The 24639-nt window shown below is 61.0% G+C and overlaps 1 protein-coding gene across 1 annotated transcript; it reads right to left on the minus strand.

The window, feature by feature from the left end:
- Nucleotides 1-6289: 6289 nt before the first annotated feature.
- Nucleotides 6290-23879, minus strand: LOC129735408 (translation initiation factor IF-2-like). Its single transcript, XM_055702752.1, has 3 exons — nucleotides 23555-23879; nucleotides 6707-9555; nucleotides 6290-6517 (listed from the first exon to the last, which is right to left on the minus strand). The coding sequence occupies exons 1-2, from the start codon at nucleotides 23877-23879 to the stop codon at nucleotides 8246-8248; spliced, it is 1635 nt and encodes a 544-aa protein (XP_055558727.1). The 3' UTR covers nucleotides 6290-6517; nucleotides 6707-8245.
- Between the last annotated feature and the right edge of the window lie 760 nt (nucleotides 23880-24639).

Consider the following 24639-nt stretch of genomic DNA (forward strand, 5'->3'; position numbering starts at 1 on the left):
TAATAGCTGTATATTTGCCTGTTTCTCCTAATGCTCTGTAATGAGATGAGAAGCCATCCAACCCCAGATGGCTCCAGCCGCCTCGTTATTTATTTATTTTGTGTGTGCGTGCGTGCGTGCGTGTGTGTGTGTGTGTGTGTGCAAGAGGGGAGAAGGGGAGGGGGGGCGGCGGCTTCTGCGGGGCCGACAGCTCCCCCCCCCGCCCCCTCAGCCGCCCGCGTCCCTGCCGCCCCCCGGTGCCGCCCCCGGTGCTGCCCGCGGGCCGTGGGAGCCATCATGACACTGCACATTGAGCCGCCGGGGACCGGCCACCCGTGCGCACCGCCACGGCCGCGGGGCCGGGGCAGGCAGGGCCAGGGGCCACCACCGGCTCGGTATTTCGGGGATATTTATTCTCTCCGGTCGCGCAGAGCGTGACTGCGGGAGCACCGGGGGCCGGTCGGCGCGGGAGTAAATGCAGCGGATCGATGTCGTTCGGGGTGAGGGGAGGGCGAAGGGGACCACGGATCAAAGCCCATCCTATTAACCTAAATTTCGGCTCTGCGTGGCCTGCGGTCCGGGGGCCGGCGGGAGGGGAGCGCTTTGTGGGAGCCGGGAAAGCAAAACACGCCGCCCGCCGCCGGCACCAGCCAGCGACGTGGTGGTGTGTGTGGCAGTGTGACAAAGCCTCGCCGCGCTGAGCAAGCTGTCCCTCAGCCCAGGCGGCGGGCGGGGGAAGGGGAGGATGAGGGGAGATTTCGAAATGTAGGAACGGCGGAGCGAGTCCCAGATTTGGGGACTGCAAAGGGTGGAGGTGTCATTCCCTGGTAGGATGAGGCTGCTTAGCCAGGTGGAACAGCACCGACGCGAGCACCTGTGTCTTTTTCTAAAAGGCGTGTACCGATAATTACGAGAGTTAATTGCATTGCTTTGAAGGTCATTTGAAGTTACGGGGCTGTGTTTTCTTTTCAGGCTAGCAGACAATGCCTGTGCACTGTTTTAAATGTAAATCAGAGGGTATCCGCATAAACCTGTATTGTAGGATCGAGGCGTAATGGATTCACTCCGGCTGTGCCTGAGCTCGCCACAATACAGCTGAGCAGCCGAGCTGGGAGCGCGCCGGGGTTTCTCTGCGGAAACGCAGTTGCCGAAGAACATGAAAAGCATTAAATCGTGACGGGAAGGGGGCGGCGGCGGCGGGGGGGATGCGTTTACGCTCGGGGGGGAAGCTGGGGACCGGAGGATGCGTTGCGGGCGGCGCAGCCACCCGTCGCTAGCAGCCGCGAAGTTTCTCATCCCGAGGAGGCACGGGGCTGTCGTGTCACGCACCGTGGCACCGGCGGGGACGGCCCCGGCATCGTTCCTCCCGCTGGCGGGGGGGGGACGGGGGGACGGGACAGTGTCCCTTGTGCCCCGCAGTCCCCCCACCTCGGGCACGATCGTTGCCAAAGGCTGCCTGCTCCCGGGAGGGGGGGCCGGGATAGAGGGGGCGGTACCCCGCTTGGCGCAGGGACCTTGTCCCCATCGCCCCCGCCCCCGCCCGCCGAGGGGCGAGGCCCGGCCCGGCCCGGCCCGATTCTGAGGAATGTGGCACAAGGGGCACTGGCCCGCAGCCTGTCCCCGCTGCCTCCGAGCCTTCATGAATCGCACCGCCCGGGGCCCCGGCGTCCCGCCGAGCTGACCTGCCGTGCGATTAGCCCGACGCCCCGGGGCACGGCTCTTCCCGGCGGCGCTGCCAGCCAGCTCGGCCCCCGCTGCCCCCGCTCCGGCACCTGCAGGCGGCTCTGCCGGAGGCGAGGACGTGCAGCACCGAGCCCGCAGAGAGCCTTTCTTCCCTCCCCCTTCCCCTTCCCCTGCTAATAACAGGGCATCGCTCAGAAGACGGTCGCGCCGCACGGAACAAACGCTCATTGATTTCCACCGCCGGGCTGCGGAGGGACGCGGGGCGCCCGAGGAGGGGGGTTAGGAACCGTGCCGAGCCGCGCTCCCGGCCCCACACTGGGGGGGGGGGGGGAAGGGGGGGCATGAACCGGGGAGGTACCCGACGGCATCCCAGACGGGAGGGTGTGCTTCCCCGGGCGCACGGCGCACGTCCCCGGGGCCGCCCGCGGGGAGAACGCACCTCTCCCTCTCAGAGATGTGTCGGTGACTCGAGGCCGCCTCCGGGCGGGCAGCCGGTTGTAGGGGCAGCGGGGCGAGCGGCGGCCGCGGGAGAAACGGGCGGGGGGGCCCCCGCGGTCTGTCCCTTCCCGCGACGCCGGGGCCACCCTCGTGCAGATCGCGCCGTGTCACCTCCCTGATGGCAACCACCACCCGCCCCTCCAGAAAAGTCGTCAGCCCGGTACCGCCGCTTCCCCCGTTGTCCACGGCAACCGGCGTATCTGATTGAACCTCGTTGTAGGCAGTGACACCCGCGTAATGGATCATCCTGTCAGTGCTTTTTTATCACAGGCATTTATTTTGGTCACGGCTGGTGATAACTTTGCTGTTTATCCCTTGTGTCGTTACGGGCCCGGCCGCGATCTCCCTTCCGCCCCTCCTCCCCGGCGGGCGAGCCGGGGGTGGGGGCGCTCCGGGACGGCGGGGACTGCGGCTCCCCTCTCCCGCCCGGGCGCCGCTGCTAGGGGCCCCTCCGGCCCCCCCCCCGTCCCGGGCTCCCGCGGCGGCTGGGGACGGATCGATCTGTTTGGCTTGGTGAAGCGCCCTCCCCCGCTCGCCCCGGCCTCCCCGGGGCCGGGTTATCTTGGGTCATGCGGAGCTGGCGCGGAGCGCCGGGTGCGGTAAGAGGCTCCGGTGGAGCCCTGGTGCAGGAGGGAGCCGGGGGAGGAAAGTGCCGTCCGCAGTTCTCCATCAATCCAGACACTTCAAAAGTAAATAAAGCAGGGCAGGGCAGGGCCTCCAGGGAGGGGAGAGAAGAGGCCTCTGACAGGCGATTGTCCAGGGCGGAGCCAGGGCTATTTCCAGCCCGGGAATAACAACACTTGGGCTGCGGTGACTCCGACCCGCGTGTCCAGGAAAGACCGGATCGGGGTGTTTGTTTTGCTTTTAATTATTATTTTGACGGCGGGCTGGCGCGGCTCGGGCTAACAATGATCCCAAGCCGTGCGAGAGGGGCAGCGGGGGGGGGGGGAGGAGGGGGGAGACCAGCGAGGGGGCGGGCGCCGGCCCAGGTTTGCTGCCCCCGCTGAAGGTCGGGGCTGGAGTCGCCGGGCCGGGAGGAGCCCGCCGGGGCTGCAGGCGGCGGGCCGGGCCGGGGGCGGCCCCGCGGGGAGGCAGGCGGCGCAGCGGGCAGGGAGGGCTGGTGGGGAGCCGGGCCGGAGCCCCCGGCACGCTGCCGGGCGGGGGTGGGAGGCAGCCGTGCTTATCTGGGTCACTGAGGTTAGAGGGAGCAGCTGATAGGAACAGAGGAGCTGAGCTCCCGCTGCTGCAGGGATACGGCCGCGAAACGGGCCAGGCAGGCACCGAGCTGGTGGAAGGGCAGGAGGGAGGGAGGGAGGGAGGGAGGGAGGGAAAGAGGGAGGAGGAGGCGGCGGCTCGTTCCGGCTCCCGAGCCGAGCCCAGGTGCGCTGTGGTTTCCCTGCGCTCAGCGCTGTGCTCGGCATCCCCCCTCCCCTCGCTCCCCATCCCCCGTCCCCCCCCTCGTCGCCCTCCAACGTTTAACCCTTTCCCACCTCCGCGGGGCTGGAGGCTGAGGCGTGCGCTGGCCCGGCCGCGTCCCCTGCGGTTCCCCACTCCCTCCGTGGCAGAGAGTGATCGCGGTAGGGAAAAAGGGGGGGGGAGGGGGGGCTGGTCTTGTGGTGCCGAGTACCGCCCTCGGGCAGCTCCCGGGACCCGGCTTTGTACACACACGCGCGCACACACACCCAGCTGCGCCGAGCCGAGTCGGGCCAGCCCCCGCCTGCCGCCGCCGCTGCTCCTAGCGCGGCCGATCTCGGTTACAGCCAGCCACCCAGCGGGGTTTGCTGCTGCAGCCGCCGCCTTCCTCCCCCTCCCCGGTCCCCGCCGCCCTTTTCCTTCCTGCTCGGGCTGGGCTGCCCCGGAGCTCCCCCGGCTCGGCGGCGGCGGCCAGTCCCCGCTCCCGGGCCCCTACCGGCGGGGAGGCGGATGCGGAGCGGCCGGGAAGGCGAAGGGCTCTCCGAGCGCCCCTATCGCGCGCCCAGCCCTTTAATCAATTTCACCCTATTAATTATTAATTTTACGCCAGTCAAGCTTGCCCAGGAGGAGCGGGGGGGGAGGGGGGAGGGGAGGCTGATGTCAGTCGGAGGCGCGGCGGGGCCGTGTGCCAGGCTCCCCGCTCAGCCCCGGCCCAGCAACTTTCGGCTCCGCTGGCTCGGGCAGCTCCGCTCTCCGAGAGCCGGGGGAGGCGGCGATTCCCATTCCGGTGGATGATGCGCCCCCCCCCCCCCCCCCCGCACACACATCCACACAGCTCTCCCTCTCTCTTTTCCGCTCCCTCCCCTTCTCTCCTCGCCCGCCCCCCGTGTAGACACATCCATACAAGGGCCCATTGCATCGTAGCGATGATGGATCGTGCCTAGCGGGGGTGATTTGGTGTTGATCGCATATTATCACGGGCAGGTTGGACTGGTTGCTGATGGACGGCTTTCTAGCAAGCCGCTCCTTCCGACGCTCGGGGAAGCAGCTCGATCGAAAAAGCAGCTTGCTTTTAACTCCTTCTCTCACCAGCACGCGTAGGGCAAGGCTTAGCATCTGTCACAACAGCTCTCCGGATAGCACTTTTCCCTCCTCCCACTCCATTTTCGCCTCGGCAGCCCCGCCGCCGCCTGGCTCTCTCCAGCACCGGGCAGGGCTGGCGGGGCTGGCGGCGAGGGCCACCCCAGCCCTTCCAAGGGCGAGCTGCCGGCCAGGTGGTGTGGTGCATCTGCGGAGGGAGATGCCCGTGGGGGTCCCACGCCCGCCCGAGGAGAGCCCCCAGCCCACCGGCCCGGCTCGCTCCCTGCCCGGGGGGGCTGCTCCCTTCTCCCTCGCCTCCTCCTCGCCTTTTTTATGTAAGTGCACGCAGATACAAAGGCGGTTTCGTAACGCCTCCCGTCTGTAAGAACCGGGGACCTTGGCTAACCTTTCGAGAAACTGACTGCAAGTGCCGGTTAACAGCCCGTGCTGACCGCTCGGGGCACCGGGGGAGGGCCATCATGGCACTGACAGGCGGTGAGGTAGCCATGGATCCACGGCGAAAGGCCTGCTCGCAGCCTGCCTCTCCAGAAACGCTTCGTGCGAGCGCTTATTCTCTGGCGAGAGAGGAGGGCGGTGGAGGGGAGGCTTAACCCTTTCGCTCCGCGCCGCCAGCCGCCTCCCAGCCGCTCGCTTCGAGTTGCGCCGGCCAGCGCGGGGCTGGGACAGCTCCCGCCGGGGCCAGGAGCCAGGGCGGATGGTGGCCCGGGACAAGCTGGCCCTTCCCCACGTGATGGTGCACGACGGAGAGCACCGATATGTATTTTTATTTTTCTTTTTGTGATTATTTTTTTACACAGGGCTCGAAAGAGATGGTGCAGGGAGCTGCCTCCTTATCTCGCTCTTCGCTGCCGGTTTAACTCCTTCCTGCATCCCCAGCACAGGTTCCTCGGGCCGGGGATTGTTTTCTGTTTGGAAACCGGAGAAGGGGGGAGGCTATCGGCAGGGAAGCAATAGCTCGCTCTCTCTGGAGAGCTGCTCTCCAACAGGCAGCGCCTTGAAATCTATTTAAAGAGAGAGGGAAAGGCGGGGGGGGGGGAGAACAAAGGGGGAGGGGGAGGAGGGGGCCGAACCAGAGCCAGCGAGAGAGGGAGAAAGCGATGGATCAGCCGGTTTGCAGCGTACATCAAGCTATCACATCTGTATATGCTCCGATCGATGAAAAGGATGGATAATATTTGTCAGCTGCAGACCTTTTTCTTCTCACTTCCCAGGAAAGGGGGGTGGGGGAGAGGAAGAGAGGTAATAGGGAGCTTCAAGGCCAGAGGCACTTCCTGATATAGCCAAATAGAAAAGAAAGGGTGGTGATTATTGTTATTAATTATTTTTATTATTCTACAGCAGCCAAAAGGACCATCAGGGAACGTGCGGCCCTCTCTGTGCTTGCTTCTTCACGCTCCCACTCCTTCCCCCCCTCCCCTTTTTTCTTTCTTTTTTCTTCCTTTTTTTTTGTTGAAACTCGGCCGCTTCCTTGCACGGCTCCGAAGATTTAACCCTTTGCCCGCGGAGGCTTATGGTGGGTCAGCACAAAAGCAGATCGGGAAAGCCTTGGACTGGTGAGAAGAAAAAAAAAAAAAAAGAAAAAAACCAACACGCGCCCAGCGAGAAGTCAGTAAAACGCACCGTAACACACACACAGCGACGTGGTTTGGCTTTAGGGAAGACATGGGGCGGGGGGGGGGGGGGGGGCGAGAAGCGAGAGAGAGACGTAGCCTTTCTCTCCACCGCCCCCCGGCTCTGCCAGCCCCCTCGCCTGGTGCCTGCAGTTGCACTCTGAGTAAATAGTTCCCACACATGGTCCACATTTTGCACAGCAGCAGCGTGTTTCCTCTCGGGTCTCTCGTTGCTGCTCTCCGAGCAAAGAAAAAAAGAGAGGTTTAGAGGAAGTTAAAAATCAGGCGAGCTGAGAAAAGACTGTTACACACATCCTGAACGAAAGCGAAAGCCCAGCATTTCGGCCCTCTGAGCGCCAAGCTCTCACCTCCTTAGTAATGTCACTTACATACATGTTGGACATATCACAGTAATTACTTACACCCGGCGAGACGGACTCTCGGGCGCTCACAATAGCCGGGCTGGCTGCGGAGCCCCCCGGGGGAGGCCGGCCGGCTGCCCGCTCCCCGCTCGCTCGCTGCCGGCGCGGTGGGCCGGGCTGCAGCCGCCCGGGGGAGTTCCCGGGGGGAGCCAGGCTCCTTTCCCGCCGTCCCCGGGGAAATCTTCATCCCCGGGGAAATCCTCGTCCCCGGAGATGGGGGTGCCTGGCAGACCAGCCGTGTTTGCAGAAACGGCGATGTCCTAACCCGCACGACGCTTGCTTTCCCAGGGTGTCCCCGGAGGGGCGGTGGGACGGGTGAGAGGGGGTGCTGGTGTGCCGGGCGGGCCCCCCGGCAGGTCGCGTCCGTCCCCTGCGCTCGGCTCACACACACGCACAGACACAGACACACACAGAGCCCGCCCCGGCTCGGCGAACCGTTGCCCGCCCGACGCCTGGGGAGAGGGAAGCCAGGGTGCCGGAGCGGTGTGCGCCGCTGGGAAACCATTATCCGGCGCCCTCCTTTTCTTTTCCATCCAGGCCCCGGCTCCGTCCCCGCCCGCCCCTGAGCCGGGATCAGCCAGATGATCCTCTGACCGTCGGCTGAGCGGCAGCCGCTTCGTGGGTAGCATTAGGGCTCGGCCACTCCGCGCTCCCGTGACCCCGCCGCGTCTGTCTCCCTCCGTCACGGCCCCTCCGGAGCCCGGTGCCCCATCAGCTCTCGCTGTGTGATATTTAAAAGAAGGGTTGCTTTCTCCCCAATAGAAGCCCACTCGTTTCCTTGTTGCCAGGAACAAAGCGTACATTCAGAGGGGTGGCTGTTGACGGCTCCCTCTGTATAGCACTGGAAAGCGGGTGGCCTTTGGTTACTGGCAAGGAAAATTCTAATCAGGGTGCTTGTAAGCGGGGCTTTATAGAAGCTTAGTTACAAAAGGCTTACACCAGAGTAATGCAATAACTATAATAACAGCCAGGGAGCCCTAAAGAGGGTGGAATGTGCTTGTGTCTGGATGATTTTCCCCGCTAGCACAGAGAGGGACTGTTTACCACGAGTGCCATTAAGTATCGCTGGAAACTCACCAACCGCAGACTTATTTCAATATACTTTATTGTTGTATCTGCTCTAAAAGCAGCTTGCTTCGGACGACTTTTAGATCGCCCTAGAGGAGAAGGGGAGACAGGACGCCCTCGGGTGTCGGAGGAGGCTGGGCGCAACGGGGCAGTGCCAAGGGTGAGGGAGCTACGAGCCGGGGCCCGGCCGGGCCGGGCTGACCGGAGCGCGTCCCGGCGGGCAGCGCCATCGCTGAATAAAGCGGCGAGGCGAAACGGCCCCCCGCGCCCAGCGGCACAAACCCGTCTGTCTCCCGTCCTCGAGGGTGGGCAGCGACGTCGCCTCCGCCGCCCTCCTGGGCTGACGCCGCCGATAAGGGCGAGGGGGCCCCGGGGCGGACACCAGGGGAAGGGGATAGCGAGCGTCGCCCTCCCGCCGCTCCGGCCGGCGGTCCGGGGCGCCACGGGCAGGGGTGACCCCGCTGTTCCGGCTCAGCCCGGCTCCGGCTCGGCGCGGCTAATGGGATCAGCCCCTGCCCTCCGCCACCGCTGCCGCGTGTTGATTTTTCCAGCCCGCCGCCGCCGCCTCTCCGCCCAGCCCCGCTGCCCGCCGTCCCCCGGCCAGACCCAGCTACCGCTTGGCCGGCGGCGAGGGGCCGTGGCTCCGTAGGGCAGGAAATGGTTTGGCCGGGGAGCCAGAGCGGTCACCCCGCCCCACCGCGATCTCGGGGCACGGCGGCGGCCGGCGCGGGAGCGGGCTGCGGCGGGAGGCACCCCGGGAGACCGCGCCGGCCCCGGGCGCGACGCGTGAGGCGGGCACAGATCCACCGCCACCCCCATCGCCCCCTCCCCCCGCACCCCCGAGCAGACTTTGCAGCGCTTTATTTTAACGGAACAACGGAGCGCGGCGAGCAAACTGCTGCTCCGCGCAGGGCAAGAAAAATGGGTTTTTAATAGGCAAGGTCGGCGTGCTTGGCAGCCGGCCACCGCGGCCGGGGAAATAAACAAACAGAGGAGCTGCGACTTCAGGTCGGAGCAGAAGTTGCGCTCCCGGCGTGATGAGCCCGCGGCACGGTCCGCGGGGCGAGCATGCAGCCGCGCGGAGCAGCGCCGGCCCCCCCCGCCCAGCCCCCCACCTCGCCACGCTCGGCGGCTCCGGGGCCGGCGCGCCGGCTTCCCCGCGGCCCTGGTACTGGAGCGGGCCGGGGGCGAGCTGCCGGGCGCGGTGCCGCCGGGCTGGCAGCGGGCGGGGGCAGCTGGCCGCCCTTGTTTACCGCGCTCTGGCGCTGGTGCACGCCTAACCGCTGCCGTGCGGCGCGGCCGGCCCCGGGGACGCAAGGAGGGAGAGATGGAGGGAGGGGGAGTGGAGCCGCCCGTTCGCGAAGCGGCAGGACGGCGTCTGCCGGAGGCTTCCCAGCAGTGCCCGCCGGGCTCCTGCTCCGCCGCCGGGTCGGCAGAGCTCGGCGGTGCCGGCACCGCTGGCCGCACCGCGGGGGCGCCGCGCTCCCGCTCTCGCCGCGCGTTCCGGGCTCGGTGCCGAGCACTCCCGGCTGCCGCGCACCAGCCTCCCTGCTGCCTCCCGCCGCCGCCTCGCTCGATCCCGGCTCTGCAGGCGGCCGCGCAGCGCGGACCCCGCACTCTCCCCAACGGCACCGGCCGCCTTGCCTCTTCCCGCCGCTCGCGGAGGGGCCGGGGGCTAGGTGAGGGGTGGGCGTCCTCGTTCCTCCGGTCGCTAGACCCCCACAAGTCTCTTTCCAAGCCTCTTCGCAGCGCTGCACAGCCCCTGCTCGGTTGGGGGCCGCCTTAACGCCCCGTGTGGGCCTGCACTGTCCGCAGGCCCCCATCTGAGTAGGGGCTGTGCAGTCTCTCTGCTCGGGGAGGGTTTGGGGGGCACCGCCACCTCTTCAGCACCCGGCGACAAACCGGGGCTGTGAAGCCACGCTGCCCCCGGGGGGTAGGGGGCGAAGGGACTGGCCCGGCGGTGCCCTCGGGAGAGGAGGGCGAAGGGAGCCGGTGCAGGAGAGCAGAGAGCGAAGTCCAAGCCTGGGGAAGTCGGACCGGAGCTCGGGGAGAGGCCGGTAACCCCCGCCCCGGCGGTCACAACCCTTTCCCGGCACGGCGGGGGCAGGGGAGCACTTTTCGGCGCTGCCCTCGGCTCCCACCGCAGCACGGCCCGGACTGGGTCCCCGGTACGCCGGGAGGAGGCTCGGGAGACGAGCCACGCACCCCAAGTTCCCACGGAGCCGCGGCCTGGTCTCCCAGCGCTGCTCCACCGTCACGGTCATCCCCCACGCACAGGCGGCAGAGGGCAGAGCCCGCCCCCCCCCCCCCCCCCCGCTCCCCCAGCGCAGGGCTCGCAGCTGGGCGCGGAGACAACGGGGGCTGCCACCGGGACGGGCGCCGGGCAGGGCGGCGGCTGTCAGCGGCGCTCCCGCTCCTCGCCGCCCGGGCAGCTGCCAGCGCTCTGGCAGATCGCTCTGCAGACGGCTCCCCAGGCCTCCTGCAAGGGCTGAGAGGGGTCATGGGAGTAGCTGAACAGTGCGGGAGGCCGGGCCGACGGAGGGCAGCTCAGCCGAGCCGGGGAGAGCGGGGACCGGCCAGGGTGGAGGAAAGGGAGAGGTGCAATGAGCCGGGGCGGGGTGGGGTGGGGGGTGGGGGGAGGGGGCGACGACGACCGGCAAAACCATCAGCCTGCAAAATGCTGAGTTGGCAGCATGCCGAGAAGCTGGGGAGCCCTGCAGTCCCGAGAGCCAGGGAAGGGGCGATGAAGAAGCAGCCTGAATGGGGCAAAGACTGTCTCTTACAGACCTGGCGTAACCTATCGCTTAAAATAATCTGGTTTCCCCTTCTAGTGCCGGGGTGTACCTGCAAGGTAGTCTCTGCCTTTCTGTCTCCCGTCCCATTATTCCAGTACAGTCTAATCCTTGTGTTGTGACCTACAGCAGCGCTCTGATTTATTTTTAATGCGTTCCGATTCCTGTTCCGTTGTCAAGAGATGCATTGAGATTCATTTTCCATCCCCTGCTTTTCAGACCTCTGTTCTGCTGGAGGGACCCGCCAATAGAGTTTAATTCGATTTGATATGATCTAATGAACACCTTTATCTTTTGTTTTTAGCAGGAGGATAGAAAATACAACCGCATTCAGCTTTTGCTAAATCAGACACGTTTCCCACCGAAATTCTATCTGGTGACACACACTCACTGTAACATTTCATTAACAACCCCCTTGATATATTGATTTTTAATATTTGTATTAAATGTTGTGTAAAATTGAACTCAGGCGTTAGAAGAGATTGTGCAAGTCACGAGACATGACTCCTACTTAATTGTTATTTTTTTCGGTCCTGGAACAACAGTTGGAAAGAGGCCAGCAGAAGAAGAAAAAAAATTAAAAATAAATTGTCCACGGCAGGCCGGGGGTGGTGGTGGTGGTGGGTAAAGGGCAGCTCCCGGGAAAGCGCGGGGGAGATAGGGAGAAAGCGCAGCCCCTGGAGAGCGCGGGCAACAGGGCCCGGCCGCCCCCCCGCCGTGCCCCCAGCCCCCGCCTGCGCGCCCCCGCCTGCCCCGGCGCCCCGGGCCGCGGCGGCCAGCCGGTTCCCCGCTCCTTCCCGTGCTCTCCCTGCTCACTCGCTACGCGTCGCCTCCCTCCCTGCCGCTCCATATGGTTTCTCCCCTCCTCCTCCTCTTCTTCTCCCCCCTCCATGTTGTCTCCGTGACTCTCCCCGCTCCATGTTATGCCTCCGGCCCCCGGGGGACCGTTTCCTTGCCGCGGCGTGGAGGGGCCCTGCAGCGCGGCCTTGCAGCGCGGCCCGGCCGGGCCGGGATGCCTAAGGGGCTCGGCAGGGCCAGCACACAGCGCGGAGGGGCGGGGGGGGGGGGGGGCGGTACCGCAGGGGAAGGTTGGGGGTCAGGAGAGGGTCGTGGGAGGGGTGCCAGCCAAAACTCCGGGCCAGAGAGTTTCGCGGGTGTGCGGGAGAAGCGCTTAAAGAAGTTTATCTCTCTCACGCTCCCCCCCCCCCCTCTTGCTTGCTTTCCCTCCACCCCCCTTCTGCCACCCCCCACCCCCCGGAATACGAGGCATTCAGAGATCAACATAATTCACCTGCATCAGAAAAAACCTCGCGAGCTATAAACTAGCGGCTGATCCTCCGCTTAGACTAGTGTTTAGCCGTTCATGCATCATGAGTGTCAAATAAATGCCTGATTGAGGCCCTCAGCGGAGGAATTAGCTTTCCTTGTGCTGGAAATGCATAATAGAGAAAGTGCTGAGGCATCCTCCCCGGAGTGAGCTCGGGCTCCGCTCCCTGCGCTCCCCGTTTCGGGAGCTTTCCCTGCCGCGCCCCGGCTCCGGCCCCCCCGCCCATCGCCCGCCCTTATCAGCGAGCCCAGCTGGCCAGGGGCGAGGGGAGCTTTCCGGGGGGTCTCGGACCGAGGTGGCCGGGCTGGGGGCAGAGGGAGCAGCCGAGCATCCCCCCCGGCGCTGCGGGGGCTCGGCGGGCCGAGGCGGGGGGAGCAGCGCGGGGGGGGGCTCCCCTCAACGGTTTGCTTGTCGCTTGGCCGCCCTTCCGCGCCGGAGGCCTCATCCTGCCGACGGGTACGACCCAGCCCCGAAGTTTGGTGGGGAAGCGGGTGGGGGGGGGGGGGAGGGGAGCCGGGCCGGTGCGGCGCTTGGCTCTGCCGCCCCGGCCGCCCTCCGCGGCTCAGCGCCGGGCTCGCTGCCCGGACGGGGCCCGAGTACCCCCGGGCAGGGGATGCCGCCGGCGCTGGGCGGGCTCCCGAGGCACACAGGGTTAACCGCTCCGCGGCCGGGAGGAGCGGTTAAAGTGCACGGGCTGCAGATGCTTTTCAGGCCTCGGTGTCTACCGTTTTAAATTAAAAAAATACACCCGGCCCGACCATGCACCAGTGACCTGCAATTTCCCCTTCTCTTCAAACTGAAATATGGCCAAACTATCTTCAAGTTAACTTAGGGGCTGGGGACCGAGGCGGGGGAGGTGGAGGGGGGGGCAAAGAGGAAATCGCTCGGGGTTGAGATCTCTGTGTCAAGTTTCATCCCCTCCTGACATTTCTGGCTCCGCGCCAAAGTCCTGAAAATGGAAAACTAGGGAAGGGCGGGGGGTGGGGGGGAAGCAGGCCAGAGCTCTCTGCAGAGCGGCAGTAGCGAGAGGCTCTGGCCAAGAGGGATGCATGAGCGAGCCCGTCTGAGCGGAGCGCGGCGGCATCTTCCGCCATCCATTCCGCCGCCCAAGCGCGTGGAAAGCTGCCGGCCGCTGCCATTGTTACCGGCGGGCGATGCGGGGACCGGAGCAGCCGCTCCGGCGAGAGATAAATAGCCCCTGACAGCGCCTCTTCGCACCCACAGCTCAGCAGATTGCACTCGGCGGACGGCCGCAGGTCTGTGTCGCTCCCTTTCGCGGGAGTCCCTTTAAATCACCGCCCCCCCCTCACCTCTCAAGGGGGGATGCTGCCCACCTTCCCCCCCTTTCCTCCCTCGCCCCGCATGCCCTCCTCTGCCCGCTCCCCCTCCCGCAGCCGGCCACGGCCCCTCTGCCACGGCTCGGCACGGCGCGGAGCCACCGGCACGGCGCGGAGCCCCGCCGGGGGGGCGGGGGGGGAGAGAGAGAAAAGTCTCTGCTGAAACACTTTCGGCAGGCAGCGCCTTTGCCAGGAGGGGTCTCAGCGCCAGGTCTTTTGTCTTGGGGCCTTCCTCTGCGTCCCCCGGGGTGGCTGGCGGCTCTCCCGGGGAGAGCCTCCGGGGAAAGCGTCGGGGCGTCCCGGGCTGCCGCCGTGGGCAACAGCGCCCTGGACCCCTGCTGCCCGCGCCCCGTCGGCACTCCGTGCACGCTCGCCCGCCTCCCCATTCCCCTCTCCCGCCGCGGGAGCCGAGGGATTCGGGTCGAGCCCTGCCCTCCGGAGCCCCGTCGTGCCCGCGCCGCCCCTTCCCACGGGGAGCGTGACGGTGGCCCAAGGGGGTGTGTGTCCCTCGCCAGCCGTGGTGCTCCCCTCCACCTGCCAGCCCAGAAAGGAGGCCCGGGGCCAACGCTGGTAGCCAAAGCGCTACTTTCTAGCTGCCCGCCCCCCCCCCGCGCGCCCGGCAGCACCGGGGCGAAGCGGCCGGGCATGTGCGCTCGGGAGCCTCCGGGCACTTCTCCGGGCTGCCTTCCCCCGAGACACCGGGGAGCGCCACGTACCCTGCGGGCGCTTGCGAGCGGCTCGGCGTGGGGCGAGCCCGCACTTTTTATGTTTTCCAGCGTCCCTCTTCACGACCCCCGCCCTAGCCGAGGCCGAGCCGGGGTGGGGGGGTGTGCGAGACGAGGTTATCGCCAGCCCGAGTCATTATTTCCAGGCCGGCTGCCGCGGGAGTCTCTCCCAGGTGGAGCTGGTGCGGCCGGCCGATACGCGGGGAGACAAAGGCGGGAGCCCGGGCCGTCCGGAGCCCCGCGGCGCGGACAAGTGCGGGTGCTGCCGGGTTGGGGTCGAGCCCCCCGCCGCCGGCGGGGCTTGGCCGGGGCCGCGGGGTACTGCCGCCGCCCCGGGGAGCGCGGGCTGGGGTTTCCGAACGCGTCTTTCTAGTTACATTGAATGCACTTTCAGGCGATTGTTTTCCCTTTCCACTTGTTTGTCTCCTGCTAGTCTCGTAAACTGCCTCATGATTTATTACCTAGGCTAAGTGCTTAATTTGTGAATATGAAACAGATTAAAAGGAGATCGGCGTATTTTAGCAGGCAGGCCAGAGCAAAGCCCGGCAGCTGTTTCGAGTTTGTAGGCATCTCCAACCTCGTGTTAAGCAGGCTAGCCTGCTAGTGATCAAGGGGGTATCCCCGGGCTCTCTCTGAGGCCCACCGCTGCCGGCTCCCCGTGCGCACGGCTGGCGTGGAGACCGGCTGCGGGTTGGGGGGGGGGGGGGGCACGGGACACAACGATGCCGTCCGTCAAAGCGACACCCGCGGCTCTGGGATTCAGGACCTGCTGCGTCCCCACCAAAGGCAGGCTGGCTCTGCCGGGAGGGCCCAGCAGGCACGCAGAGGGTTAACGACGACTCTGCCCTCTCCTTCAAAGGACTCACTCGAGATAGAGTAAATACGGTCGGGGCGGGTGTGTGTGTGTGGGTGCCGCTCAGGCCACATGATGCAAAAGTAAGACAAGCACACTCCGGAGAACAAAGGCTTCCTACCCCCTTCCTCCCCCTCCCCCCAAAATCTGTCTTAATTCTGCAAGTAAACTTGAGCAGCTATAAAACAAAGGGGAACGATGGAAGTTATAGCCAAGGGATAATCAAAATAAATACCTTTGATGCAGTCCAAGCACGCACTGTGTATTTTCTGGAGCCCCCCTACCCTCAGCTAGGCGGGACATCGCAGGCTCCAGCCACGACAGGGTTGATGTGCACCGCCGGGTTTGTGGCTCGGGTCGATTTATGCCACGTCCTGCAGCCCAGGGCACACCCGCTGCCCGAGGCCAGCACCACCGGGCAGGCAGGCTGGCCGGGGCCGCGCCGTCGGGGCTGGGGCCGGGACCAGCGCTGGGAGCAGCAGCAGCGGGGCAGGGCTGCCCCGGGTGTCCCATGGGGCCAGCTGGCCGGGAGGACTGCGGGGCCGGCAGACGTCCCGGTAAGACATGCCCTGGTCCCCGAGGAGGCTGTGAAACACAGCGTGGGGCTGGGAGCGGTGTCTGGCTCCGCAATGAGCTGTGCCCCGGCCCCGCGGGAGCCCTACAGGAGCCAGCCAGGGTGGTTTGGCCCCCCGACCCGGTGGTGGCCCCAGCTCCGGGTCATGCAAGAGAAACCTCCCTGCCCACCACGACCCCCTGCTCCCGACTGCCCCGCGTTTGCAGAGCAGGCCAGCTACTTTAATGCTTGTCACCAGCAGCCTGGGGCAATTCCCAGTCCCAGTACCCCACAGAGCCTGCTTCCCTAGCTCCTGCCTTGGCCCTTGGGGGAGATTGTAATGCGTGGGGGATGGCAGAGGAAGCCAAGGGGGAAAGCAGCAAGCCAGCAGCCTGTGCAGCCAAGCACACAGCGAGGCCTGCTGAGTACAAAGCATTGCTGCTAAGCCCAAAAGCCAGAGAGAGGCAAAAATCTATAACCTGCCCTGTACCTCTGAGCGCCACTTAAGAACCAGGAGCAAGAGCACTGTGTCGCTCCCGCTGGAGCACAGCGGACAGGGCTGGCTAGGAGGTAAATGACTCATGTGCCCTTGTTGTACCTCAAGCAGTTGCTCTGGCACTGCAGATGCGGCTGCTGTTGGAGCTGTGGAGGAAGTGGGAGATGTGGAAAGGCTCTGGCCAGCACATGGGGCCAAGCTGTGGGGTGGCATATGTGTAGGCAGGTTGAGCCCTGGTCTGTTGTGGGGTGGGAGAGCAAAAGACCCCGTGCACACAGCATTTAGAAGGACCCCTGTGTATGCTTGTGTGAAGATGTCAGAGTAACCCTTGACTGGGGAAAGCAGAGTATAAGCTGTGGCTGGGAAGCAGTCCTGTCGGTACATGTGAGTGAGGGCTTGGGGACCACCCCCTCCCGTGGCAAGGAAGCACCTGAAGGAAGAGTGCAAGAACAAGACAACAGCGGATGTGTGTGTGTCTGCACAACTCTTTCAGGTTGGCTTGAGATGAGGTCCTTCTTCCGTATTTGGGGCAAGGTTTGTGGCTGGAACCCATTTCCCAGGGGCCTGATGGGGTTTGGGTGTAGTTGGCAGGTCCCCTGCTTTGTGACAGGAGAGATACTGTGTAGGTATTAATACGCCACTGGTGCTTGTAGCCCTGGGTCTTGTTCACTGACTGAAGGTAGGACTGAAAGTTTTGAGCAACCTGAAGAGTGGTAGGCAAAAATGGCCCTAGGGTCTCCGCATGTCTTTTTAGGTTCTGCACAGAGCTGTTCTCTGGCTAGGTACTTCCAGCATTTTAGCAGGGAGAGAAAAACCCAGGCTTGTGTCACGATGGTAGGATACAGTGCTTTTCTCTTCAAGCAGTGTACGTAACAGGAAGTCAGGGAAAAAAAGACAGTGGCAATGGAAAAGGAAAGAAAACATTTCCAACTTGTTGCCTTGGCCTTTGCAGTCATCCCTACCTTGGGGAGGGCTATGGCCACAGTGTTAAGCCTTGGTTATGCTGCTGAAGTTCACCATGCTAAAAGTCACCTGGTCCCTCAAGCGCTCTTGTAAAGCACTCCAGGTCCCCATAGAAAATGGTTTGCGTGTGCTTAAAACTATGTGAATTGGATTTGCTTCCAACAGTGCATAATGCCAGTTTCAGCCTGATCCTGTCTGGCTTTCATTGAATTAACGCCTGGATGGATCAAAGTCCCAATGTCTCAGACCAAAATGGTTCAGATAGTCCTCCTGCTGCTGTCCTTTGCTGCCCTGAAGGCATTTTGAAATCTTGGAAGCGCTGTTATGTGGTGATGGCTAGGCCTCAGAAACAAAGCAGTGGAGAACACTACTAAAGTAGAACTGGCAAACCCCAATGGCTTGGGACAGTCGGCCCGGACACCGAAAGGTATGAAAGCTGCTTCAGTTTGGAGCACAGGTGCACCCCAGGCTCCTTTCTCACCCCAGCCCTCTCCTGCCAGTACTAGCTGGCTGCAGGCACCCCATCCCTGCTAGCCTGCAGGCCTTCTTGCAGCTGGGCTTCCACCTTTGTCATTTGCCCAGTAATGGTTTGTCAGGTCGCAAAGTCTCTCTTTTTCACCACTTCCTAACATCTTATTGCCTCCAGAATGCTCCCGAGAAGGGGAAAAATTATTTCAGAAGTCCTGTCACCAGGAACTCTTCAAGACCTCTACATGACCACGTAAACCATGTCTTCATATTCTTACAACCTCTGTTTATGCTGCCTGTCTGGGCACTGTTTAGATTTGTAAGCTCTTTGGGGTATGACTCTGTCTTGCATCATCTAATTACTGTGGCTATCATCTAAACACAAAGCAGCAGGGCTAAGTTTTGGACTAGGGTAAGGCTCAGGATGTGTAGAGATAAATAGGGTAATCGACACACGCTGAATTTCAGTGATATTTTATCTTTCCAGGTTCACAAGTATTGTGTTACCTGACAGCAGCTTTAGTGTGCTGGGCACTCTCTAGGCACAGAAGGCAGATTGTTCCTGCCTGCCCAAAAAACGAAAGCAAAACTGCGAAAGCTACAATAGCAGCTGACCAGGAGAGCAATGCTGGTGGTACAGGGAGGCAGGGGAGCTCCTGGCTTCAGCCAGGGGCTCCTTTGCCACAGCTCTCTGAGGCCACCACTCCCAAAGCTGATACCCTGCAGTTAGAAGAGAACAGTGTGTGTTTGTATGCGTGTGTTCATGTGAATGTAATTTTGTTTCTACATAATGTGGATTACCTTTCTTTTGGCAGCAAATCCGTTCAGGGGTTTAGAGAAAACGAGAAATCCTGCAGCCGTTCCCTCCCTGGGAAAGGGCATGTCTTCTGTTGCTTTCTCTGCTCCTTTTTCGGAGCAGTCCCCAAACACACTTTTTCCTAGCTCAGTGTCTGATCTCACCTTGAGAGCCTGCCCGCTTTTGGGGTGGATCGCTCTCACATGGGCAACAGCAGGAAAATGCAAGGAATAAGGCACAGCAGGTGAGGAGCTGCTTGGATGAATGGGAGGAGAAGGGAACCGAGGTGTAAGGTGTGGAAGTAGCCCACCCTAGTGCAACAGCATTGCCCTGAGTGGCACTAATAGGGGGGCTACGCCCCCAGAGCCCTTCAGGAACCCCTCCTTCCAGGGAGATTGGGTGTGCTGCAGGTGCAGGACATCAAACAGGCCCCTTTCTTCTGAACCCTGGTAGGACTGCTTGGCTTTGCAAAGTGTGAAGGCAACCTTGTCGGGAAAGAGAGCTCCATTGATTTAAATGCAAAATTACCCTCCTGCAGTTCTAATTTCCCAGGCGAGGGCCATGCAGGCTCTGAAAACATGAAAGTTGTTGATGTATTGGTTCAATTAATTTTTAAAATAAGTTTTAATGCTATTTGTTTCAAATTTGATAGGAAAGTACTGTAGATTTTTCCAAGCAAAGACGGAGGTGAGCACAGATGGGGTGTGTGTTTCACATAGCCTTGAAAAGAGGGCTTAAAAGAGCTATTCGTTTAAGTACCAGGCCTCCACGCAGGGATGAGTGAGACCCGTGGTGAAAGAAAAAGACCTGAACATCTGTATTTGCTAAGTGGCACTGGCAGCAGTCAGCCAGCTTGCCGAGAAGAGCAGAGATGTGGGTGTGAGGCCCAGCGGAGACTGCTGGGTCCCTGGTGCTTTCTAAAAGGAAATAATAGCTTGTGGGGGAACCCTTTCTGGTGGCCTTGGCTCCCATGACCCCATTCTGATGTATGATATTTAAACAAGAAAATGTCAATATTGGTTTTCCACATACGGCCTCGTTCTGCTCTCCATGAAAACTAATGACAAACCCCTTGGAGGGTTGGAGGAGAGCAGACCCCAAAACAGTTGCTCAGACCCTAGTACTGTTGGCTGCAGCAGCCTGGAAGGAAGAAAGAGCAGGTTGTCACAAGTGGTTGGGCAATGTGTACTTGCAGGGTAAATTCAAAAGAAAAGCAATCCCATCCTGTGGTACGCAGTGCCTCAAAGCTGTAGGTCTGATGGTTTGAATTATTATTGCTTTTTAAAATTATAAATTGCATTTGGTACAGCGAGTGAGGATAATGTGCTGCTTACTAGAATTAAGTGCAACTCAAGGGTGTTTTGTTACAACAAAGGTGACCTCTCTGTGCTCGCTTTTTCATGGTCAGGGCTAACAGAGAATTTGATTTGAACCTGATGTCTATCTAGCAGTGGTTTTGGAAAGGAATTATGCCAATTGTATGAGAAGATATCCATAACTGGGCCATCAGATACATCTTCTGATACATATGTCTTCTGAGGTAGGAAAGTGTAAGTCATAGGAAGAGAGGGCAAGCGTGTCTGACTCATAGTAAAATGAGGGCACATGGAAAGTATAAACGGAGGACTGCTACTAGTAGGACATAAGGGTTGTGCCATGTGTCATGGGAAAAATAATTTTATTGTGGATAATTAAAGTTTAAAGGGGCAGTTGTGGTGCAGCTGCACGGCACAGAACATGAGGTGGGGCAGGTACACAAAAGCAACTTAACCTTTAATCTTGTGCTGCCCTTGTCCTGGTGTTGGTTCAGGTAGGCTGAGCCTCTCCCGAGTGTTGCAGTAGCAGCTTCAAGGTCCTCTAACATAACACGAACTTCATCATAGTTCACCCCAGGGTAAAAAGCATAGCTACGCAGGCTTTACGCTGTATTGGCACCATGTCCCTGGAGGCAGTAGCAGAGTAAGTAGTGTACAAGTCCCTTTAATCAGCTCTGTGCAGATGGGGAATCACTTCTATATGACAACCAGCTTTCCTGGGCAGGTCGTAGCTGCCTTCCCACTAGAAGGTGCCTGTGGTGCAGGCGCACTATGCTTACTTGGTCTCCAGCATGTACCACGACCTCTGCTAGGGCAGAGGTGTCAGTGGGAGCAGCCTGGGGAACTCAGTGAGCTAGGAGATGCCACAGGCCAGTCTGATTGCCTTTGACCAGAAAAGCACTTTTGGTCTGATGCACGACTGTGACATCATGATCAATGTGATTCTCCAACTGGGCCTGTGGAAAAAGAGCTATCATTTGGGAGGAAAATAAATAAACAAAAGAGTGTGGCTCAGGTATGAGTCCTGCTAGGAGCACAAGGATAGTGTATGAAGCTGAGGTCCTGCCATTTCTAAGACCGTGTCTGTACTGTATGATTTTCTGCTTTTGAGAATACAAATGATACGGAAGGAGATCTTTGGGGCTGTGTTTCACTCCTGTTATATGAAGTCCACCACAATGCAGTCCTAGCGACAGCTGAGGCTTTTGGGAGCCAGTCTGACTCAAATAATCCAGGGCATCTCAGCTACAGCTCAGGCCACCTCTGGAGTCCAGGTTTGCGGCACCTGGTGGAATGGCACTCACTGCATGCAGTGTTTCCTGATGTAATTTGAGGAGATCAGAGACTGAGAAGGTACTGGAGCAGTGGAGTTAATGCTGTGGCACATGGATCTTGGTCCTCTGAGATCCTGCTGTTCCATGATGCTGTTGCACAGCAAGGCTATCTGAGAAGCTGAGGTAGACTGAAAAATGGATGGATATCACCAGGATGGGCAGAGGAAGGGCAGCTCCTGTTTCTTTATTGGAGGACATGTTTCATCTGGTATCTGGTGGGACAGCTCTACCATGCTTAATGTCTGTCTTTTGGAGCAGATGTTCATGTGAAGGTGGATGGGAAATGGGCTCGAGTGTGAAAGCGGACTGCTGTGGTTGAAGAAGCCCTCATGGAAGTTGTCTGTGAACCATCTGGGGAGGAGTGTCTCAAAACTGAGCCCACCACAGACACTGAAAGGATTGAACTACCCCGACTCTTGCTGGAATTTACCTGGGGCTTCCACATTGCAAGAGAGGAAGAGGGAAAAGAGGGAATGGTGTAGTGGAGCTCTGTCTATGTGCTTCTCTATTAGTGCACAGCCAGGGCTACTGCCATTGTGAGAATATGCAGCAGTTTCTTCTTACAGACAAAAGGAAAAATATATGAAGCCCTACTGAAGAGTAGGGCTGATGGAGCACTGCAAAAGCCTCAGCTAGAAAAACTAAGCTAGCTCTGCAGTTTGGTCAAGTGATGCTCAGTGTTGTGAATTTGATGAACAACACTAGTCTGCATGAAGACAGGCGACTTTTTAAATGGGGTTTTAATAAAGTCAGTATTGCTAAGGCTATCTATAAAGGTAATCTGCATGGGGTTTTAAACAAGTAAACTTAATGATGCCATTAATGCTTCTGACATGAATGAGACCATTGCTGGAATACCGTGTCTGGCTCTGTTGTGGTGTTTGCATGTTAAAAGTGCATTGGCAAATTAATACTGGATCAGAAAAGAGCTACAAGAGTGATTCAAGGTCTGGGAATCGCATCTTATTGCAAAAGACTAAAAGAAATCCCATCTATTAATTTATCCAAGAGGAGGCTATGACTTGGTTTGATCATAGTCTTTAAGTGCCCTAAGTGTCTCTATGGGGAGATTTCTGATAGTAGAGATCTCTTTAATGTGGCAGACAAAGGCATAATGAGATCCTATGTTGGAAAATGAAGCTCTATGAATTCTGAGCAGAAATAGGTGCATTAAAAAAAAAAAAAGGGGGGGACATAATCGCAGGAACAACTGAGGCAAGCAGTGGGTTTTCTGTTACTTAAAAGTCTTCAGAGCAAGACTGAATACCAGGTTAAAAGCTCAGCCAGAGTTTGTGAGTCTGATACAAGAACGTGTGGCTGAAATTCACTGGCTCATGGTATGTAGCAGGTCAAACCAGCTGATCGTAACGTTCTGTTCTCGGTTTAAAAAAATCTATAAATTAGGTATTTCACATCCCCTGAGCCCCGATATTACTGGAGGTCTTGAAGGAATGCATTATAAGCTGTCATCATTTAATTGTAAGCAAGCAGGGGGATTGCCTTTTTTTTTTCCATTAATAAAACTTCTTTTTCAAGAGCTCGTTAGGCACTGGAGTTAACCAGCTGTTAAGAAACACGACAACATTTTAAAAACAGTTAAAATAATTCTCCTTCTCCTGTTTGCTCAGCTTTGTTTTGCAGTGGCACAATTTCATCAATGCTGCTTCTCTAGAAAACATTGCAAATTCCAGCAAAATAAAAAAATCCAACCTAAGCACTTGGGGTAGCTCCCTTGCTCTGTGCCCTCTTTCACATGCATCCCTTCATCTCACAGATATGTTGCAGGCTTTCTCTCTGGACCGTGCACGAGCAGAGCAGAGTCCATCCGTTTTGTAGTGCAGGCCCCTCACATAGGTGGGAATCCATTGTCTGTGACAGGAGCGCTTGGCCTACGGAGCTCTTGCCTTGTCTGAGTGAATGGCGGGGAAGGGAAAAAAAAGGTATTCCAGAAATTATGCAAGCTATTAACCTCCTTGAGGTTTCATAAAATGGCCTCCAGCAAATGGTCAGAATGTTTTTCTTACTCGGAGAGTAGCTTTCAAGACAGAGCAAACTTTCTTAGTATCTCTTCGAAGGGGGGAGGGGAGGGCGAGGGGAAGAAGATAAAAAATCCCAGCCATGGCTCTCGGGAGTCTTGAAAATCATATCCACGGTTGCGTGGACATACTAAACCTATGATACATGCAGTGCCTCGTCACTCTCGGTTTTATCAAAACTGAAACAAGAGGTAGTAAGGAGCGCAGCAAAAGATGGAGTTCACAGTCGCTCGGGGACTGCGCTCCCGTCGGCGGGAGCACCCCCCCCAGCCGCCGCCGCTGCTGCCCCCCGCAGCGTCTGATGTGCAGGCGGTGATCAGCGAGCCGGGGAAGCGGGGCTCGGCGGGGCGGCCGGGGCGCCGCTGCCTCCCGGGGCGCGGGCGGGGAGGTCGGCGGGGAGCCGAGCAGCCGGGGAGAAGGTGAACCCGGAGCCGAGCGGGGCACAAACCCATCAGTCGCACATAACTGGGGAAGACGCTTGGCCTCGCCATGACAACCGGCGGCCCGGGCTGCTCCCACGTCCCGCCGCCTCCCCCGGGAACCCCTTTCCGTCCCCTTTCCCGGTGTTTGGGGAATGCGGGGCTGCAGAGACGAGCCCGGTGCGGGTAACAAAAGGGGATGAAAGGAGCTCTGTAGTTCACTTTACACGTCCGAGAGGCATTTTCATGCTCCGTAATGAGAAAGGATCATTCCGAGGAAGTTCAGATCAAAGGGAAGAGCATCCCGGACATTTGCATAATTTCCGGATTTCGGAGCACGGGCAGCCGAGCGCCGACAGCCCAACCTGGGCACCGCACCGGGGGCTGCTCCTCGCCTCGCCCGGGGGCGCCGGGGAGGCCCGGAGAGAGGGCAGGCTGCAGACCGTGCTCCCGCAGGGAGACGGCGAGGCCTGCCCCGGGAGCGGCCATACGGAGGCCGCGGGGCCCCAAGCGGGACGCTGGGGCACGGTTCCGGTGCCCGACGTCAGGGAGCCCTCGGGGGCCCCGAAGGGCGAGAACCCCCCGGTGCGCGGCCAAGCGGTACCCGGGTCCCCGGGGGCCGCCCCCCGTTGCTGCCGTTGTGACGGTGGTGCCGCTGGGGATCGGCTCCCTGCTCCCACCCGGCGACATCTGCGCCGCGGAGCCAGCACGTCGCCTCCACGGGCGGATGGCGGATGGCTGCCGGCCCGGCGGCTCGCACCGCCACCAGCGAGCTGGGATAAAGGGATTAAACGGCACGCTCGCTCCGGCGGCCGGGGGGGCACTGGGCTGGCTCCAGCCTCCTCCCCCCCCCCCCCCCCCCCCCCCGCCGCCTGCACCCCGGCCCCGCGGCGCTGGCCCCGTCCGGCCCTAGCAGCGGGGAGGCACCGGCGCGCCCGCGGTGGCTCATTGTTCCCATAACCAGCCGGGGCTGCCGCAGGCGGCCGCGGTGCTCGGGGCGACGGCGCTCGCTGCTGCTGCTGCTACCGGGGAGGGGATGCCCGGGGACACCCTTTTCAGCCATTTTAAAGCGGCAAAGCTGGCGTCCCGCTGCGGCTGCCCCGGCCGCCCTCCTCGAGCCGAGCCCACTCCGTGCCCGGCCGTCGCTCTTGGAGATGCGGCGCTCCACCCCACTCCGAAGCCCGCACCTCCCGCACACGCCCCTCCCCTGCGGTCCCTGGGCGACCCCCCCCCACCCGGCCGCTTAGCGGGGACACCGCGCTGCCCCCGCGCCATGTCCCGGGGATGCGGCCAGCCCCGGCCCCTGCTCCCGCTGGGGTGCAGCCAGCCCCCCTGCCCCAGTCCCGAGTCACGGTCCAGCCCGTCCCCGGCCAAGCCGCAGACCGGGATGCAGCTGGACCGTGCCCCAGCCCCGGCTTGGGATGCAGGCAGCCCTGGGCCGGGGTGCAGC

Source organism: Falco cherrug, chromosome 2, assembly GCF_023634085.1.
Source record: "Falco cherrug isolate bFalChe1 chromosome 2, bFalChe1.pri, whole genome shotgun sequence".
Classification (NCBI taxonomy): domain Eukaryota; kingdom Metazoa; phylum Chordata; class Aves; order Falconiformes; family Falconidae; genus Falco; species Falco cherrug.